The following is a 20,475-nucleotide window of genomic DNA, read 5'->3' as shown; positions in this document are numbered from 1 at the left end:
AATTCCACGTCACAAGTGTCATCTCTGAAGTCGTCATCCTCCTCGTGTCGGCTGCTCTGCGCGCTGATTGGCTGAGGAGCGACGGCGCTTCTCTGCATCTTTCTTCGACGGTCGGGACACAGGAGGGCGGGAGCTGGAGCTCCATCACCACACACACACACACACACACACACACACACACACACACACACACACACACACACACACACACACACACACACACACACACACAACCGCAACCATAAATCCCGCAAAAGTGCCGTGAACATGTCCTCAGAAACACACCCGACACCTCTCTGTTGAGGCGGACAGCGACAGAAGGCTGGACCAGAGCCTTTTTTTTCTTTCTTTTTTTTCCGCCAAAGAGCCTGAAGATGCCCGTCAACGACCCGGAGAGCATCGTTAGCTACCAGGTAGTCTCACTTCCCCCCTTTTATCCCTCTCGAAAAAATCCACGACTCCAGGTTTCCATCACTTTACACATGAACGGTGTCGTCAGGTTAAGTAAAGCCACTTCCTGTGGTCATCCATTATTATTATTATCATTATTATAATCACATTATTGTGGTCCGTGAGATCCAGTAGATCACCTGTGTGCCAAGTTCTGTCAGGCTGCTGGTGTCCTCCAGGTGTGCGGAGAGATAGTGTGTTGTTATGTTACAGGTACGATCCGAGGCGTCATCATGATGTGAGCAACTAGTACCATCAGAACGAGACACTGTTGTTGTTTTTCACTCTTCGCCCTTAGATGACCTTGACGCCATCCTTCTCAGAGCTTCTCACACACACCCGGCAGGAGTTGAGGTTTCAAACGAGATCCCTAGGCTGAGGAGACTGTGACCATGAGGCACTGCTGTGTGGTGCCATGTATGTGTTCTCTCCATCCTCTGCAGGAGAAGAGAAACAGCTGATGTAGCATCGCTGAAAAAATATCCTGTTTCAGATTAAAATACAACTGGAGACTAAGGAGCCACATGGTTAATGTGAATTCATGTGGCCCATTGAGGGTATTTATACGGTCTTATGTAGTTCATAAAACTGATGATGGAGAAGGTTTGTGACAGCTGCTGATTTAATATTGTCCTTTGAAAATATAACCACATCCCTGTGATCTGCCGGTTGATATGACAGTTTCTACACACTATGGGGAACATTGATGCTTTATATGTTGTCAACAACGACTACTTATGTAAAGTAATGTTCTTATGTTCTTGGGTTTTGCATTTGAAGCATAAAAATATTGCCTAGGGTGAGTGTCGCCGCCATGCATGCGGTAGAACGTGCATGAAGATGCAGTGTGCGTGTGCGTCGCAAACGAGGCAGTTAACATGATTTATATGTAAGTGCGCACGTCAGTGCAAGAGTGCAGAATGCAAAATAAGTCTAGACGTGATTCTAAAGCAGTAATAAACATCTAACTAAGTTTTTGTTTTCATAAACTATCAACTATCAATTGCATTGAGATGAAGAACGCTGTCATGAGCAGAACTCCTGGTGTAAACAAGCACCGCTGAGTACAGTTGCTTGAGTGACCTGCAACCCCCACGTCCGTCATGTCTGTAGAGGTCTGAAAGTTTAGATAAGAGCTTTCAGGTTGCTCCTTGTTTGTAGCGACTTCTTTTTAGTTGCTCACTTTTCTGCATGCAGAGCTAAAACATTCATGCGGGTGATTAAGAAATCAACACTATCTGCGCCTGTTGGCTTCTTTTCTCTTCCTCTTCAAAACAACTGCTGTCCCTGTCCTTTTGGACAATATCCTAGTTGCTCATGGCACAGATCTCCTACTGTTCTTCACACACATCAGTCTGCACTCTTGAAAGGTACTTTCTTGGCTGCTTTCTTCCGGGTATTTCATAGAAAACATTGACCTGAACAGTATCCTGTATGTTAACTAAAAACATGCCATGATCGTCTTCTGATTCTGCTGCCCTGCTCTACATGGTTCTCTCTTCTTTCCTGGTCTTTTCTACACTCTACTACCCTTGTCACTGCAGCAGACCTGTTCAAGTTGAGTCTGTGTTACAGGCCTCAGACCTAGGGGTATCTGCACGGTAGCAGTGAACTTTGGGAAGAAGTTCACCTTAAAATTCTGACCTGCTCCAGTAGAAGAACTCACATTTCTCCGATCCTTAAAACTCTTCACTGGCTTCCAGTTTCTTTCAGGATCAACTTTAAAATTCTGGTTCTTACTTTCAGATCTATTCATGGTCAGACTCCTCCTTACATCAGTGATCTGATCCAGCCTTACACCCCAGCTCGGGCTCTGAGGTCTGTGGATCAGAATCTACTGATGGTTCCTGAACACGGTTCAGGACCAGAGGAGAGAAATCCTTCCAGGCTGTTGCTCCTAAGCTTTGGAACGATCTTCCTCTCCCTCTGTGTTTGATGATCTACTGACTCCTTCAAGAAACATCTTAAGACGTTTTTATTTGTTCAGGCTATTCCTTGATTTTCTGGAACTCCTGTTATATTATCAGTTTTATCTTGACCTTTAAAGTATATACTTTATTGAATATTGTTTTGATTGTTTAAGCGCTTTGTGACCCTGGTCTGGAAAAGCGCTATACAAATAAAAATTACTTACTTAAATATGTGGCGTAAAGGAGGATGACACATTTCAGCATTACTCTGCACATATACTGAATCTTTCATAAAAACAAGGTACAATTTAACCTTTCAAAAATAAAATAAAATTACAGCAACACAATTTAGCAGCATAGACACAACAAATCACACACACACACACCTCTTTTGTCTTTCAAGCTGTGTGTGAGTTGTGGTATTGCCTGAACCCTTCAAGAAACATATTTATATTTGTTTGTTGTGCTTGTTCTCTCTCCTCTTTCTACATTGTGTGAGAAGCCTGGAGGTCCTTGTTCTGTCAGGTGTCTCTGACATCCAAAGACCTCTTGCTTTATCTGCCTGGGCTTTAGCCGCAACATTGATGCACGTTTGGCGCGTCTGAAGCATCTTCAAGTCGCCGGAGAAGGTGTGCAAGGCTCTCAAGCAAGCGTGGCGTCATCCTTGCTAAATCCTGGTTACTAACTACAATGGGAATGACATGCTCTCTTCGAAGAGCAGACAGAAAGCTTGGATGAGGATCCCGATCCTTCCGTTGCTTTGGCACTTCAAAAAGTTTCCCCTCGCTCAGCTGACAGCGGAGTCAGTTTTTACAGACAGTCAGAAGAAAAATCCTGCAGATGTAGCTCTGAGACCAAAGACAGAGTTGTCAGTGGTGTGGAAATGAGTCCCTGTTCTCTGACAGCAATGGTGTTCACATAAATTCATTCAAAAATCAAATGTCTGTCTCAGCTGTCTCTCTCACTCTCCTGGTGGCTGGAGTCATTATAGAGTGCAGGCACTATCATCTTGGGGACTAAAGTTTGTTTAGAATGTATGAATAACTTAAGCAAAATATATATGTTGTCACCTGAAGTTTATCCACCTCTTTTTCCAACTAAATGTGTAATTGCTGTGATTTATTCAGAGGCAGCTTCTTTTATAAACACTGATCAAATGAACAGTGAAGCTCCTTTCTTTTACAGAGAGAACGTGTGCTGTACTGTAGGAAATGGTTAAGAGGAAAACCAATCGGGTAATCAGCTTTGCAAATTGGTTCAAATGCATACTGTAATTCAATTGATTTTCATTTTGGTTTTCAGAAGAAATCGGAAGTACCCAGTTATGCCTGGGAGAACATAGTGTCTGAGTACGCTGTTGGTTATTCTCTGATGCCCAGGAGCCACTAGGGGTGATTGGGAGCTTTCACATTCAGCCATCTGGTTAAATCCTCACTAGGTCTACAGAAGAAGTGATTGTTAGAACACAGAATGTAGCTGAAAGCTTAATGGTCAGAGACGTCAGGGAGCACTGTTATGTAAGTAAGTAAGTAAGTAAGTAAGTAAGTAATATTTACTTATATAGCGCTTTTCCAGACCAGGGTCACAAAGCGCTTAAACAATCAAAACAATACTCAAAAAAGTACATACTTTAAAGATCAAGATAAAACTGAGAACAACACAGGAGTTCCAGAAATTCAAGGAAAAGCCTGAACAAATAGAAATGTCTTAAGATGTTTCTTAAAGGAGTCAGTAGACTCCATCAAGCGCAAAGAGAGAGGAAGATCGTTCCAAAGCTTAGGAGCAACAGCCTGAAAAGATTTCTCTCCTCTGGTCCTGAGCCGTGTGCGTGGAACCATAAGTAGATTCTGATCCACAGACCTCAGAGCCCGAGCTGGGGTGTAAGGCTGGATCAGATCAGTGATGTAAGGAGGAGTCTGACCATAAATAGATCTGAGAGTAAGAACCAGAATTTTAAAGTTGATCCTGAAAGAAACTGGCAGCCAGTGAAGAGTTTTAAGGACCGGAGAATTGTGACTTCTTCTACTTGAGCGGGTCAGAATTCTCGCTGCAGAGTTCTGAATCAACTGCAGACGAGACAGCTCCTTCTTGTTAAGACATGAAAACAATCTGTTACAATAGTCCAGACTTATATGACAATATGTCCCTCCTGAGGTCATGTCACTCGCCCATATTGTAGTACAATTAGGTCTGCTTCTCATGAGGAGGCTTCAAAGGTGGTTCAGCAGCGGAAGCAAGACCTATTTTGGACTGGAACTGTTCTTTCATTACAGTGTTGGAGATTCTCCTTTTTCTGAACTTTCAACTAAAGCTATATTTGTTGTTTCTTCCATCCCAATTTGCAAACCACAGCTGAGTGTTGATATCTTGGGCCACATATCTTGACTGCCCATCCTGCTTTTGCCTTCCGACTGCTGTACTTGCTTCTTCCCCTCATTCGGAAGGTTAGGCCCCTGAACCTAAGGGTGTCCTCTTTTTCAGTGGCGGGACAGGGCATAAACTATCAGCATAGAACTGCGTTTTCTTCTTGCCACTTTAAGGGGCTATGTATGATTGATACATCTACTACTGTTTATGCTAAAATATCACAGGTGCAGAGCCTTTCTACCAAGCTACTCTAAATACCTGTAGAGTCCTCACAGATCACAGTAACATGACCAAATAGTTGCTTTGTAGAAGTATGCGTTTAATAAATAAAATTAAAAAAAGAAAAGTGGAACAAAAATAATTTATCTCTGCAATTTTGACCTCCTAAAACCAAAAATAACCAAATATTTTTTATAATTGTCAAGAAAAAAATGGAATATGCCTAGATATTAGTTTAATTGTATTAGCCATTTCTATTCATACATCACATTTGTCCAAACATAGGAACCTACTTAGTTGTACCATGCATTCAAATCAACAAGAAATTTAGGAAAATAAGGCATTAAAGCATTAGAGCAACTGAGCTAGCGTCCTCCTAGAACAACCACCTTTTTTGCTGTATCACTTACCATTATCGTATGTAAGCTTTTTAAGTATTGGTAAATCCACAAGGGGCCAAAATTGAGCAGATTAGTCCGACACTCTGCGTCATATGTGACATTTTAGTATTCATTTATATTAAAATCTAATAACATGATAATCAAAATTGTATTATTCTACGGACAGAGAAATGATGCTACTCTAGCTAGCAGGGTTTCTAAATTATGAAACAGGGGGTTTAATAAGTTTGAAAGGTTCTGTGTTCCATTAGTGTCAACATGTTTTCATTGAATCTTACAATTAACTACAACTAAAAAGTTACTGTAAGAGAATGTTGATCAAGAATGCGTCATCACACACTCAGTATATCCTTGTGACGGTGGTTTGAGGCAGCACATGTGTCACGACTCTCAGATTCACAATTCTTGTCTCACAGTGACAAGTGACAGTATAAGTGACTAATTAAGTTTTAAAAGTCATCAACTGAGAGTTCTAACGAGTGTTCCGTTTTAACAGCAACACTAATGGTTTTGTTGAGGGAACATGTTGGCCTGGAACATTGATTGTCCCGCTCGGACAGAAGACCGATGCAGATCACTGCTGCTCTATTTGTTCAAGAGCAATTACCACCTCGTGTTTTTCTCTGTCATGCACTTCAACAAAAATGCACTTCGATGTAATGTGAGAATAACTGATTTGGAAAATAGGCATATGTGTTATTTTCCTTCTTTTCGTGTCTAAACAAGAAGGAACTGTCTTGCCTGCTGTTTTTAGAAATCAAAACTTTATTTGAAATACCTAATATATACTAATTGAAAAGTGTTTTTCAATGATTCCCTGAATGACCGTGTTGGACTCTGACAGATGTGCCTATTATCACTGATTCTTTTCACATTTCTTATGAACAGAAATTCTCGGTGCTGCCAGGGTGGAGAGGGTCTTTGGTTTGCTAGATTTGCCTCCCCTGCGGCCTCACCAATTAAAATTGATTAAAATTTGGATTAAACCAAACCTCTATTCAGGAGGCATTTATTTAGTGAAGTTTTCATTTTTTAAACATCAACACGTCCTAAAGCTGGTTTTCAATGAAATATATAAAATATTTTTATATAATAATATAAAAAACTATTTGCAACAGAAAGATTTGGATTATCTTACATTTTTTTTTACTCATTGATTCTCGGTTACACTATTGTATAGTTTATTTTTGTGTCTAAACAAGAAGGAGCTGTCTGACCTGCAGTTAGTACAAAACTCTGCAGCAAGAATTCTGACCCGCTCTAGTAGAAGAACTCACATTTCCCAGATCCTTTAAACTCTTCACTGGCTGCCAGTTTCTTTCAGATCAACTTTAAAATTCTGGTTCTTACTTTCAGATCTATTCATGGTCAGACTCCTCCTTACATCAGTGATCTGATCCAGCCTTACACCCCAGCTCGGGCTCTGAGGTCTGTGGATCAGAATCTACTGATGGTTCCTGAACACACTTCAGGACCAGAGGAGAGAAATCCTTCCAGACTGTTGCTCCTAAGCTTTGGAACGATCTTCCTCTCCTTCTGTGTTTGATGATCTACAGACTCCTTCAAGAAACATCTTAAGACGTTTTTATTTGTTCAGGCTTTTCTCTGAATATTCTATGACTCCTGTGTTTGTCTCATGTATCTTGGTCTTTTAAAGTATATATTTTAACTGTGTATTGTTTTTGATTGTTAAATCGCTTTGTGACCCTGTGACTTTATATATAACCTTTACTTACTTACTTACTTACTTACTTACTTATTTACTTACTTACTTACTTACTTACTTACTAAATCACTCAGTTATCAAAACCAATGGTTGTAACTGGTTTCCATGGACATTTATTGCTTGAAAAAGCACATTTACTAATGGAGCCTTAGACAAACTGCATAACCAAGGCATCCCTGGTTACGAGGTAATGTGAGCAGGTATGAAGAGAACAGGCCTCCCTGTGGAAAAACTTTTGGCAGATGCAAGCAACCCTTAAGTGTTTTATGATGCTTTAATTAGTGGAATAACTTGTGAGGCTCACGGAAGGCACGTTGTGTTTGCCACAACAACCATTACCCTAGAGCAGGGGTGACCAATCCAGTCCTCAAAGGGCCTGAGTGGTGCAGGTTTTTGTTTCAAGCATGCACAGTTTAACCATTGAGGTTTTTGCTGAAACAAGCTACACATGACTGATAGACTGTCCATGTATTACACTCATCAACACTTGGTTGGTGGTAACAAAAACCTGACTATGGCCCATATATACTGTACATATATCAATATTTCTGTAAAAAAATGTTAATGCAGTTATAAAGCATATAGACATTTGAAATGTATTTTAAAATCCGAAAAATCTGTAAAACCCTTGTAAAAATGTTTCAATTCACAGCGATTGCTTGATTTAGACTTTTTGTTAGCATGTTAGCATCTTGCATACATAACATTTAGCCTGCATATAACTGCCTTTCAATTTAATTCCAATTCAATGTAATGTTATTTCAAAGCATAACAAAGTTATCTAAAGACACTTTACAGTTTAAATAAGACTATGTGTAAGAAAATAAAAACAGGTCAGGGCCGTTAAACAATGAGTGAATCACAGTGTAGCTAAAAAAGTTCCTTGGATAGGCAGAAACCTTGAGTAAAACGAGACTCAAGATTTAGAGATTTGTTGTAAACAGCCTTGATCAAAGGCCATTAGCAGTCATTGCTTTTTCCAGAGTGGTCTCTTTGCTGTGATGTTCCTCATTCTGTCACAGTATCATTTAATAGGTTCCAGGATTAAATGTAGGAAGTCCCTCATATTTTTGTACATAAACTTGTGATTTGTGAATCCTTTATCTGGAGATGGAAGCCTTCTTAATGTGTCACCAATGTCTAACGCAGTAATGCTTCCATTTCTCCAAGAATATATGTCCCTGCAATACTTCAGGAAGATGAATTGCGGTTCTTACAACACAGTGCACAACAACTGCTGCTGGATCACTGATGAAATTACAGATTGAAGTGAAACACTGGCCACAGAGGGAATAAAGATCTGCAGAGCTTCAAGATAAATAAACCTAATACCTCCAAACAAGGGATTTTATTCGTTTAATTGTAGAATTGTCAAACATCTGCCATGTATTAAAAGTCATGGCAGACAGTTCATAAAATAGAAAGCGGCTTAGGTTCAAAGCAGTTAGTTAGCTTCAAGGTAGGCAGGGGTCTGGTAGCAGAGGGACAAGACCACATAGAGATGAACCTCAGGAGGTGCAGGGCAGCTGGAACAATATAACCAGCTGATCAGTCAGAAACAGGCAAACCTGTATCAGAGAGCAGAAGCTGAAATATTGGTCAGTGGTGGAAGGCATAGACGATCACCAGGGCACAGACAAAGAAGGGGAATCAGAGGCGGAGGCACGAAATTTCGTATGGGGGGCCGAGATATTTGTGACGTAATCTTAGACGTCGCACCGAAGCGTCTTTCTCTATCTTCCACTCTTTGTGCATGCTTTAGTTTAGTGTAATCGCTTTAGTTTGTTGTTCTTGTCTAACCAATCACTTCTTCAGAAAGATGTTAGGCCAGCCCATTTAATGTCAAAAAGGCAATGACCGTTCACAAGACAGAATTCTGCCGCCCACTGGAAAATTTGCATTTTGAGGGGCAAGTTTTGCTGGCATAAAAATACACAAGGTTTCACCTTGAATTTTTGGGGTGCATTTTTGGATGGATGGATAGTTTGACACGTGAAAAGCTGTGGTCATGCTATTGCCGCTTAAAATGAAGAACATCATGCAACATAGTCTTGACATGTTTGTAATTTGCTGTGTGTGCTAGTTAGCATGAGGTTATTGACCTGTTGCAGCAGCAGCTTGATTCTGTTAAACCTGACGATCTGTTTAGCCTAAATATCAGTTGCAATTTGGGCGATGTCTTTAGACTATAAGGTAAATCGTTTTTTAATGTTTTTGATATTATGATAAATCCTCTCATGTGTCCCTATAATTCGCAGCACTTATTAATTCAATTAAGAAGATGCTTGAAGATTCAAATGTTTATTTCTCCGTGACTGTAAGGGACCCTCTATAGAGAAAAACTGGCCATGAGATGACACTAACTTCAATTACATCCTATGCGTTTATCAGATTCCAGATGAGGAGGTGGTGGTTGACAAGGGGGGGACCAGCTCAGTTCTCAACATCCATTATGAAAAGGAAGAACTTGAAGGTGAGTCAGCAGCGTAGGTTCGGCTGATACGATGATAGATTTCTCAAGAAATTTAATTTAATTTGAAAATCTTATAATGAAAAAGCGACATCAGTCGACACAGAAGCTAGTTTAGCCCCTTCTTTAGTATTCTCATAACTTTTGTTGGCCTCTCTGACAGCTGAATGATAGCTGCTCCTTACGCTGCGTTGGTGTTTTGACTGATATTTCTGTCAGTTATTTATATATTTACCTCAATATAAAACACTAATGTTCACATATAAGGCGTAACAGCTGTGTTCCATTGGATTTCTTGCCTTTTGTTAGCTTGTGTCTTTGATATAACACCTTTTATCTATAAAATTGAAAGGTCTTAACTACCTTACTATTTATCAAAGTCTGTCACTGTCTTTAGTGCGGCTTGAAAGTGTAGTTGTTATCCATCAAGTATTCAAAGTATATTTATTGTCATTCTAGTCCAGTCAGACTGGAGCAAAGTCTGTCCCTGAGGCCAGAAGATAACAGCACAGCATGAAACATAAGGCAAAACTTAATCAGAATGATCATTAAATAATGATAATCTTATTAAACACCTTAGTGGAGATTATATTAAGTATTATGTTTGGTTATTGAGGTCCATTGAACAGGTGAGTATATAATAATGTTGAAAAAGCTTTATTTTATTTATTTATTTTCCTTTTCTTTTTTTTGTGTTTCTTGTGTTATTTCCTTTGATCTAACATCTTTATACTTAGATTGTGTCATTCCTTGCACTTTGTTCTTTTTTTTATTATTTAATATTTTATTATTCTTCTTATTTTTATAAAGTTTATCTATCTATCGATCGATTTTAATGAAAAATGTTTTCAGCAAAACGAACTCCTAAATTTAAGAAAATAATATTAATGATAAGATATCTATGTTAAAGGATGTTTAATCTGTTACCATCTCAATTACTACATAATTATTTATAGTGTTTAAAAGCAGTAGTTATTTATTAAAAACATGTGACTTAATTAGAATTTAGATTGAAATGAAGTGTTACTAAAACGAATGTGTTCATACAAAACTGAACGTATTCCTTAAAATAAATGTACACAGTCTAAAAACTGTGGTGATGTCTGCGGTCACCATGGTGACATCTGCAGAGTAAAGTGTTAGATCTTCTGAAAAACATCCAATGGTCCAGTGACGTCGGAATGAGAGAGAAACGGAAGTTGGTTTGTCACCCAAACCAATGACCAGTACAGTGTGAGCAGCATTAGTGTTGCAGAGTAAAAGCTGTTTTTTGCAGCAGCAAACTTTAGCTCTACTTATAAACTACAGCCTTAACCTCAACATTCATCAGTTTATCCAAATATCTATCTTATGGTGTTCATAATGAGATTGGTACTTAGCATTGATCTGCCCACGTCAGTCATTTTTCTCCATTTCTCTATCACTAGGTCATAGGACTCTGTTTGTTGGAGTTCGAATGCCTCGACAGAGCCATCGCCACCACAAAGCCCATAGCTCTCGGCATCGCAAGAGAGATAGGAGGCCAGGAAGTGTTACAACTCAACAGAGCGAGGACAGTGATACGATATTTTCTGTCCAAGGTACTGATTTTTGAAGTTATTGTTTCAGCTATGTGTCATATATCAGAATCAGAAAACTTTATCGTCAGCGTTGTAAACACAACACTGGAATTTGTTGAGGCGTTACGGTATATAAACATAAAATAATATGAATGGAATAAAATAAAACAATTAAATGAATTTAGATTTATTAAGGAAAATACAAAACAATGCATATACACAAACATGCTCTCTGATATAGCAACCACTGGTTTCAATGGAGGTAAAGATATGAAAGATCAATCGATCACAAAGTCACACAACCCTCCAGGCCAAAATTGACCAGTGTTGGTGGCCCACTCTACTGTTGCATCTTCTTTAATGATGTGTTTAAATGACATTTACATGAAAGTCTACTGGCGTTTTAACATACGTTTCTCTTTGAGACACCCCATCCCAGCGAGTCCAGTTCATTTTGGGCACAGAGGACGATGCGGAACACGTGGCTCATCAGTTGTTCACCGAGCTGGATGAGATCTGTCTGAAAGATGGAAAGGATTCCGAGTGGAAAGAAACAGCCAGGTCAGTGTTTCCTCCGGGAGCTCCTGATAAAGTGGCGAATAAAGCTACTGGCAGCCGCTAAGCAAGCTCTTCAGTCAAAGTGACACGAGAGATTTTAAATAATGAAGTCATTTTTTGTTGCTCAGTTTAAATAATGAAGCAGAAGACATCACAAACCTATGGTAGTTGTATTTAGGAGTGGCCATTATCTATCAGTCATTCTGTGTCTGACGTGATCCTCAGGTGGCTGAAGTTCGAGGAAGACGTGGAGGATGGAGGAGAGCGGTGGAGTAAACCCTATGTGGCCACTCTGTCCCTCCACAGTCTGTTTGAGCTGCGTAGTTGCATCATTAATGGCACAGTGTTGCTGGACATGCATGCTACCAGCATCGAGGAGATTGCAGGTGAGCTAGATGAGCATTTTTTTTTCTATACCTTTGAAAACATTACCTTAAAAGGATTGTGGGTCATTTGCAGACATGGTGCTGGACCATCAAGAAGCATCTCATGAGCTGGACGAGAGTGTGCGATGGAGGGTGCGAGAGGCCTTACTGAAGAAACACCATCACCAGAATAAGAAGAAGAACCTGTTGCCAAATGTACGCTCCATCGCTGAAAACCGAAAACCGTCCGAGGATCAAGTGACAGGTAGACATTTGTCACGTTACATTATTATTATCGTACATCAGCAGGGAAGTATTCTGAAAGTTAAAACTATTTGAGTTTCTTTTCAACATTCCATAGGTCCAGCTACTTCCCCACAGCATAGCTCTACAGATCTACCCAAGACCAGTCCAGATGTTGTTCCATCAGAATCTGCAAAGGTGAAGCAGGATACAGTCATTTAAAGGAACCCGGTTCCTAGAAGTCAGATGAGTTTTATTGCAGACTGATATAAGAGAAGATTAAAAAACAAACGAAGAGGTGAACATTTGTAATGAGGAGTTTAATAACATAATCATAATCAGATTTGTTCTATGGTACTTATGAAGGTTTTAATAACACATAAAGTCTTAAGTGGACTCATACATATGCACATTCGTTTTTTTAATTTAATAAGTAGAATTAGCCAAAAAACCTAAAACATTCGCCATAGCTAGGAAAACCATTTTGCTTTTACCTGAAGTCGTGAAGAAGTCAGAGTGTATCTACAGTATAACCCTGATAACCCTTTGGAATGATCAGAGAATCATTTTGGTCATTCCAGGTGGATATGCACTTCATGAAGAAACTTCCAGATGGAGCTGAAGCCTCCAATGTACTGGTTGGAGAACTAGAATTCCTCAAGAGGCCCATTGTTGCCTTCATCAGACTTTCTCCAGCCGTGCTGCTTAGTGGACTCACTGAGGTCCCCATACCCACCAGGTCTTTGCTGTGTTACCAAGTGGAGTTGTGTACATCTAAGAGTCGTGTTTTTTAACGTGTCAATTATTTGTACAAGGTTCCTCTTTATTCTGCTCGGCCCGATTGGAAAAGCCCAGCAGTACCATCAAATTGGCCGCTCTATGGCAACTATCATGACCGATGAGGCAAGTTATCCCCTTTTGAAACTTGTTCGGTATCTGGTCAAATGTAGAAACTGATATATACTTCTTATGTCCCGTGCAGATTTTCCATGATGTAGCATACAAGGCTAAGGACAGAACTGATCTGTTGGCGGGGATTGATGAATTTCTGGACCAGGTGACGGTCCTGCCGCCAGGAGAGTGGGACCCCTCCATTCGAATTGAGCCGCCGAAAGTGGTCCCTTCTCAGGTAAACATGATGGAGTATTGAATGTAAGGTATAATGATACTAACACATTCAGGTAGATTTTATTTCAATATATATTTACATTTTGGCTGCAGGATAAGAGAAAGATTCCCGGAGCCCCTAATGTCACCGTTTGCTTGGAAGATGAAACACCACATGCTGAGCAACATGGCCCTGAGCTGCAGAGGACTGGGAGGTATTGTTAACTACTATACAGAAGCTACTGTCCATCATGGAGGATGACAGGCATCCTCTGAACACTGTCATCAGTGAGCAGAGAAGCAGATGGAGCACTAATGCTCTTCCCATGATGCTACACTAATAGACTCAGGGACTCATTAATTCCTCGTGCTATTAGATTGTACAATTCTGAGTTTTGGGGCAGGAGTGGAGTGAAAAGATGATTATATTCTGTGTTAATTGTTTCCTTTCTATGTATTCTTTTTACTTGGATTTTGTTCTTTTTACTGAACTTCATTCTTGATCTTGTTTATATGAATCTATCATCTGTGTTGCTGTATATACTGTATATGTATATGACAGGAGACATCTTGGGGCGTCAAGGGTTTTTTTCCGCCATGAAAACAAGATCTAATCAAATTACTTGCTGGTATATTTTCAGGTTGTTTGGTGGTTTGATACTGGACATTAAAAGGAAAGCTCCGTTCTATTTGAGTGACTTCATAGACGGTCTCAACCTCCAGTGTGTGGCCTCCATCCTCTTTCTTTACTGTGCCTGCATGTCTCCAGTCGTCACCTTCGGAGGATTGCTGGGTGAAGCCACAGAAGGACGCATCGTAAGAACATTGTCTCAAGCAGAGTTGAAAAGTTAAATTGAAATGTATTTTTTTCTATTATAGAGTGCCATTGAGTCATTATTGGGTGCTTCCATGACTGGAGTGGTTTATTCTCTGTTTGCTGGACAACCTCTCACCCTCCTGGGCAGCACCGGTCCTGTCTTGGTCTTTGAGAAGATCCTCTTTAAATTCTGCAGGTCTCTTGGCCTCTTTCTGGTTATCGCTGACTGTTGATTATCCGGTTTGCTGACTTCACTCGCTCTCTTTCTGTTCCGCTCAGGGATTACGGTCTTTCCTATCTGTCACTGAGGAGTTGTATCGGCCTCTGGACGGCTCTGCTGTGTGTCGTGTTGGTGGCCACCGATGCGAGCTCCCTCGTGTGCTACATCACCCGCTTCACGGAGGAGGCCTTCGCCGCCCTGATCTGCATCATCTTTATTTACGAAGCCTTGGAGAAGTTGGTTCACATGGGACATGTCTATCCCTTCAATGCAAAAAGTGACCTGGACAAACTCACTCTGACTTAGTGAGCGAAACAACTCTTCTTCCCGTCATCACTTTTATCTCTTAAGTTTATCAATGTTCCTTAGTATATGATCAACTCCTATTTGTGAGAAAATACAAGATGACAGAATTTGAGTGTCAAAAAGTTTGTTATGGCAAGTTATACACCAATTAAGTCCTGTAATAGAAGATGAATAAATGAAGATTATTCATTAAATAGTTATTTGTTTATTATTATCATATTTATTTCGTTTAACTTTTCATTTAAGCACTTATTTGGTAGTTTGGCCACTATACGTAAGTAAGGTATTTATATTTGTAAAGCGCTTTTCAAAGACCAGGGTCACAAAGCGCTTTAAAAATACACATTTAAAATACGTGTTTTAACAGGCCAAGACCTCATAGAGACAAACACAGGAGCAACAATATAGTTAAGAAAGAGCACAAATAAAAAGGTCTTACGATGTTTCTTGAAGGAGTCAGTAGATTTTGTGAAATTTATTTTGTACTATATTTAGGTAGGAAGGTGGTCAACGAAAGGTAGTTGATCAGTCTGACTTTTTTTTTTCTCCTGTCTGCAGTTGTAGATGTACTGCGCCTGACAAGCCCAGCGATAAGACTTTGGAAATGTGGAACCAGAGAAACATCAGACAAGAGAATGTCACGTGGGCCAACCTCACTGTCACGGTAGCTATACACTGTGAGGTTGAGTGGACAGTATAACATGACCCCTTCCTCGCCAGTGGTGTCTTAAGCGTTAATCATATTTGCCGCTCAATAATATGATGAATAATAATATGAATTTCTCTTGAAATGATTGAACGAATCTGCTTTTGAGACGTTGTTCCATCCCTACAGGAGTGTGTCAGTCATCATGGACAATTTGTTGGGACGGCATGTGGACAACACGGCCCCTATACTCCCGACGTCCTCTTCTGGTCCATCATTTTATTCTTCACCACCTTCATACTGTCCGGAGTTCTTAAAAACTTCAAGAGTAGTCGTTACTTTCCGACCAAAGTAAGAAATATTAGTTAAAGAAAATGGGGGAATATTTAACTGATTTAACTGTGCTGTGTCCAGGTGCGCGCCGTGATCGGGGACTTCGCCGTTTTTTTTGTGATTGTGTTTATGGTTATTTTGGACTACTTGATTGGAGTTCCTTCTCAGAAATTAATGGTCCCCAACAAATTCAAGGTAGAGTTCAAAATGTGTTAACCTTAATGTCGATAGAGAACTTCATGCCTTTTATGCCCACCAGCCCACCCGAGATGACCGGGGTTGGTTTATCAGTCCGATTGGTCCGAATCCATGGTGGACGTCCCTGGCAGCAACCATCCCTGCGCTGCTCTGCACCATCCTCATCTTCATGGACCAACAAATAACGGCCGTCATCATAAACAGGAAAGAGCACAAACTCCTGGTTAGTCGGATCCGTCAACTAATCCTCACTGAGACTCCATGGTGACAAGGGATGGCATGTGTTTCGCAGAAGGGCTGCGGCTACCACCTGGACCTGCTGTTAGTTGGAGTGATGCTGGCGGTGTGCTCCGTCATGGGGCTTCCCTGGTTTGTCGCCGCCACCGTCTTGTCCATCTCCCACATCAACAGCTTGAAGCTTGAGACCGAGAGCTCGGCTCCCGGAGAGCTGCCTCGCTTTAACGGCATCAGAGAGCAGAGAGTCACCGGCCTGGTGATCTTCTTTCTCATGGGGTGCTCTGTGTTTCTGACCGGGGTGCTTAAGGTTAGACTGGCAGGCATGCCCCCACAAATGATCAAATTATCATTATGGATTCATCACTTAGGTCTTTTTTGTTCCCAGTACATTCCTATGCCGGTGTTGTACGGCGTCTTCCTCTACATGGGGGTTTCTTCGTTGAAGGGTATTCAGGTAATGTGAACTAATTTTCATCTTAACAATGATATACATACATATAAATATATATATATATATATATACAGTATATACCTGTATATTATGTTAATATTGTTATTATTGTTATATTTGTTTTTTTACTATAATAAAGCAGAAATGCACTGACACAAAAGCCAGATCAAAGCTGCTCATTAACACACTTTATCTATACTGTATACTCTTTCATTTGATATACTGTTGACAGTGATGAGCTAACTTGGAGAACCTGCCAGTAGGACTGATGGACATAAGTTGCATTACACAGGTTGCTTGTTCCTTAACTTGGCTTAAAAAAATGATTATTAGTTCTTCTTGAGCTTGTTTTTTTTTTTTAACTACATTTACATTTTGTGTTCATCTTTCTTACATTACAAATAACACAATAATAACAGAGTTTTGCCTTTTTTATTTTGAAAAGTTGTCTGAATTAATATTGTAACATCCTTGCAAATTTTTTAGTTTGTTGAGTTTTCCCGTTTCATATTAAGTTTCTTTTCTTCCTCCTTTCTCTTTTAGCTCGTTTGCACATCTCACATGATATACAGTATATATAGTGGGCAATTTGGCTGATGAAGCTTCAGTGATCAGTGCCATCAACTGGAAATTGTGTATTTGCTCACTGCAAATTAACAAAAGGAACAATTTCATTTTTATTAACCTTATTGTTTGCTTCACAAACAGCTCATAGTTTTCTATTTCTCTGACATCATCTGCTCTGAAACCCTTCTCAGTTTTTCGACCGGGTGAAGTTGTTTGGAATCCCACCGAAGCACCAGCCGGATTTCATCTATCTCCGCCACGTCCCTTTACGGAAGGTCCACCTCTTCACATTGACTCAGCTGACGTGTTTGATTCTGTTGTGGGTCATCAAGACGTCGCCCGCTGCCATCGTCTTCCCCATGATGGTGAGCTGACCCACCCTGAGTTAGCCACACTGCTTTGTTTCTACACCTTGTCATACATATCCTTCTGACCCCGCAGGTGCTGGCTCTCGTGTTCATCCGAAAACTTCTGGATATATGTTATTCAGACCGTGAGCTGAGTTATCTGGATGATCTGATGCCCGAATGGAAGAAGAAAAAGCTCGACGAAACCTCCAACAGTCTGAAGGTAGTTCGTGTTCATGCCTCTGCAGACACAATTGTTCAAAAGCGTAATCGAGTGTTTGTCGAGCAGGAGCCCGAGGTTGTGATGGAAATGAGAGAAGAAAACTCAACAGAGGAGCCCAAGACGAGTCAGAGCTCGGCACCTGAGAACTCTGCAAAAGCACACGATCCCAGGTCAGTCAACGTGTTTTCATTTGATGCTCTGACTCTTAACAGCCCTCGTCTGCCGCGACTTATTCCACCTTGCTTTCCCTGTCCTTGCTCCTCAGGTCTGACCCCTCTGATATTAATATTTCTAAAGAAATGTCTAAATCCACTGTGTGGATATCCCTCGACTCCAATCAGAAGGACTGTCGATCCGTGGCTGCTAAGCAGGCAAGCCCCCCCCTCCTCTCCTGACCTCTCCTCACTCACCCACACATGTGGCTCCAAAGCGTTTATCACAAAAAACACAATTACAAGTTTTACAAATGAACAATTAACCTAAACACATTTACAATTCACTGAACTATTGGCATGATTCAAATTTACAATTATTTTATACTATTTGTAACTTTAATACACAATTATTTCCAACATGATATACATTTAAAATTCCCCTTGCTATATTATACTTCCCTTAATCATTGAGATACAATTAACTATTGTGATACAAGTTTACAATTCCTTGAATAATTTAATATCGGTGATACACATTAGCTAAATAATTCACTTAAACAAAAATGTAGAGCTCTTATTCAAATTGATCCAGAAACAGAGTAGGAAAATGTTGATACAACAATACATTGCGATATTTCTACTCCCGATACTGTGTCGATATTCAACAACACCGTTAAGAAATCCCTCCACAGGATTCAACACCAATAACTTTATTAAGCATCTAGAGAAACATTATCTATCTATCTACCACGACACAGAATATAAGCAGATCGAAGAAACAACAAAGACGAAAACAAAACAAAGTTAACTTTTGCTGTTCTGTAAAGTCATGATTGAAGACATGAAAGTCAACGATAACAAACGTTATTGTTAGTGTGAATGTTGACTTCATCAGTGGAATCTGCCTCATACAATAGAAAGTTTAATACTGGTTAAAATAAAGACTGACAGCACTGAGTTCACAGATCAATTATTATCTTAACAAATAACAACAAATAATATAATAAATAACTTTGAATTAAAGTAAAATGTAATTTAATATTTATTAAGGTTAAATATATATTAAACTTCAGCTTTTAAAGCTCATTTTGGCTTCAAAACAGAATTCACTTCCATTGTTTATTGTGAATATAAGTTAACATTCTGTTGATATTTTGAGAAGCCCTTTCCTACAAGCACGTTTACATTTGATTAGAGAAAGTATTTGCTCAGATCTTTGCTGTAAAAATCCAGAAAAAGAAACAATATATTGTTGTTCCTACAGTATCACAATACATCGGGATGTATGGTATCGTCACACACGTATCATGATATGTATTCGTGACAATACACAGCCCTAGAACATAGTGTTAACTCCTGTGTTGTTCTCAGTATTATCTTGATCTTTAAAGTATGTACTTTTTTGAGTATTGTTTTGATTGTCTAAGCGCTTTGTGACCCTGGTCTCGAAAAGCGCTATATAAATAAATATTACTTACTTACTTACTTACTTATGTTTGGTTTATATACAGACTTGGTTTAGATATAGACTCTTCAGAGCCACAATATTGTGTTGCTCTTTCATTTCAAAGTTAAACAAGTTTGTTTGTCTTTACCTACAGGACTGAAGGGATCGTCTTCATAGATGAGTGAAGGATCATCATCTGTGTCTGACTTGACCTCAGGACGACCTGTTGCTGTTGATTTATCTGGAGCTGAATCTTTTGATGGCAGACACACCGAGCACACACTCTTGTGTTACTGCAGAAATAAACCAAACCAGGTTACTAGACTTGTAAAACTAGCTCAGACCTCTGTGTGCGTACTGTCGGCTCATCTTATTTTGTCGTTTTTTTCGCCAAACACGGCAACACAAGAAAACGTGGGACTAATAACGTGGAGGATCACTCTGTTCTCTGGTTTTCTCTCCGTTCAGGTTCTCATTTACAGTAGTGGTTCAGGATCTTCCACCTCAGACGACCATTAATGATCCTGAATATAAATAAAGTCGTGTTCATTTAAAAGATATCAAATTATAATTGAGGGTTTAGGGAAGAAAACCTGTCAGTATTATTATTAATGTCCACTAATGATCACCTAAATAAATAAACTATTCTGTTTGTGACTGGCTTATCCAGGTCCTTCTAAATGTACCAAGTATATCTGTATCTTACTGATATACTACCGTATAATAACGGAGGTACATTGGAATGGCACGTGGCATGTTTTTCGTAGACTTGCATTAAAGTGATAATTTGATGGAATGATTCATTTCTTCCCTCCGCCCGGTGTTTTCTCTGAAGTTTAGCAAAAAAAATCAAATTGTTTCAATCCTCAGTTGCTCATGTGCATCATCCCTGTTCTAGAAAATGTTCCAAGAATGTACAAAACAATAATTGTGAACAATTTAGACAATTTGACAGGAAAGCACAGCTTCAACTGCGAAACACAATATTTATTCTGCTTCTGCTCACAGAGGGAATTAAATGCATGTTTTTTTCTGTGCACAAAAATGTACCTTAACTTAAAGAAATGTTTTAGAATCTGTGTGTAATTACACAAATCAGGAAAATATTGACTGAATGTAACAGTTGATTTTAAGCAATACTCTGTTAAATATT

At 39.6% G+C, this 20,475-nt stretch overlaps 1 protein-coding gene across 1 annotated transcript; it reads left to right on the top strand.

The window, feature by feature from the left end:
- The first annotated feature begins 142 nt into the window (after positions 1-142).
- On the top strand, positions 143-20,113 carry slc4a8 (solute carrier family 4 member 8). The gene is made up of 24 exons (XM_087800404.1): positions 143-413; positions 9,465-9,546; positions 10,971-11,123; positions 11,528-11,663; positions 11,886-12,046; positions 12,120-12,290; positions 12,387-12,466; positions 12,850-13,007; positions 13,084-13,171; positions 13,251-13,397; positions 13,490-13,590; positions 14,017-14,191; positions 14,255-14,388; positions 14,472-14,717; positions 15,277-15,382; positions 15,554-15,715; positions 15,779-15,892; positions 15,957-16,118; positions 16,188-16,439; positions 16,518-16,586; positions 17,342-17,515; positions 17,592-17,890; positions 17,986-18,091; positions 19,477-20,113. Exons 1-24 carry the CDS (start codon positions 375-377, stop codon positions 19,480-19,482), a joined length of 3,321 nt encoding a protein of 1,106 aa, XP_087656530.1. The 5' UTR covers positions 143-374; the 3' UTR covers positions 19,483-20,113.
- Positions 20,114-20,475: the final 362 nt, after the last annotated feature.

Source organism: Callionymus lyra, chromosome 10, assembly GCF_982586985.1.
Source record: "Callionymus lyra chromosome 10, fCalLyr1.hap1.1, whole genome shotgun sequence".
NCBI lineage: Eukaryota > Metazoa > Chordata > Actinopteri > Syngnathiformes > Callionymidae > Callionymus > Callionymus lyra.
Note: the sequence above shows the minus strand (reverse complement) of the source record. Positions and strands in the feature narration are given on the sequence as shown.

Excerpts from the sequence above, each read along its gene's own strand:
- slc4a8 (XM_087800404.1), top strand. The coding sequence starts at position 375 with ATGCCCGTCAACGACCCGGAGAGCATCGTTAGCTACCAG. Across the intron at positions 14,718-15,276 it reads GACAAACTCACTCTGACTTA|TTGTAGATGTACTGCGCCTG; the intron begins GTGAGCGAAACA and ends TCCTGTCTGCAG. Across the intron at positions 16,119-16,187 it reads GGAAAGAGCACAAACTCCTG|AAGGGCTGCGGCTACCACCT; the intron begins GTTAGTCGGATC and ends TGTGTTTCGCAG.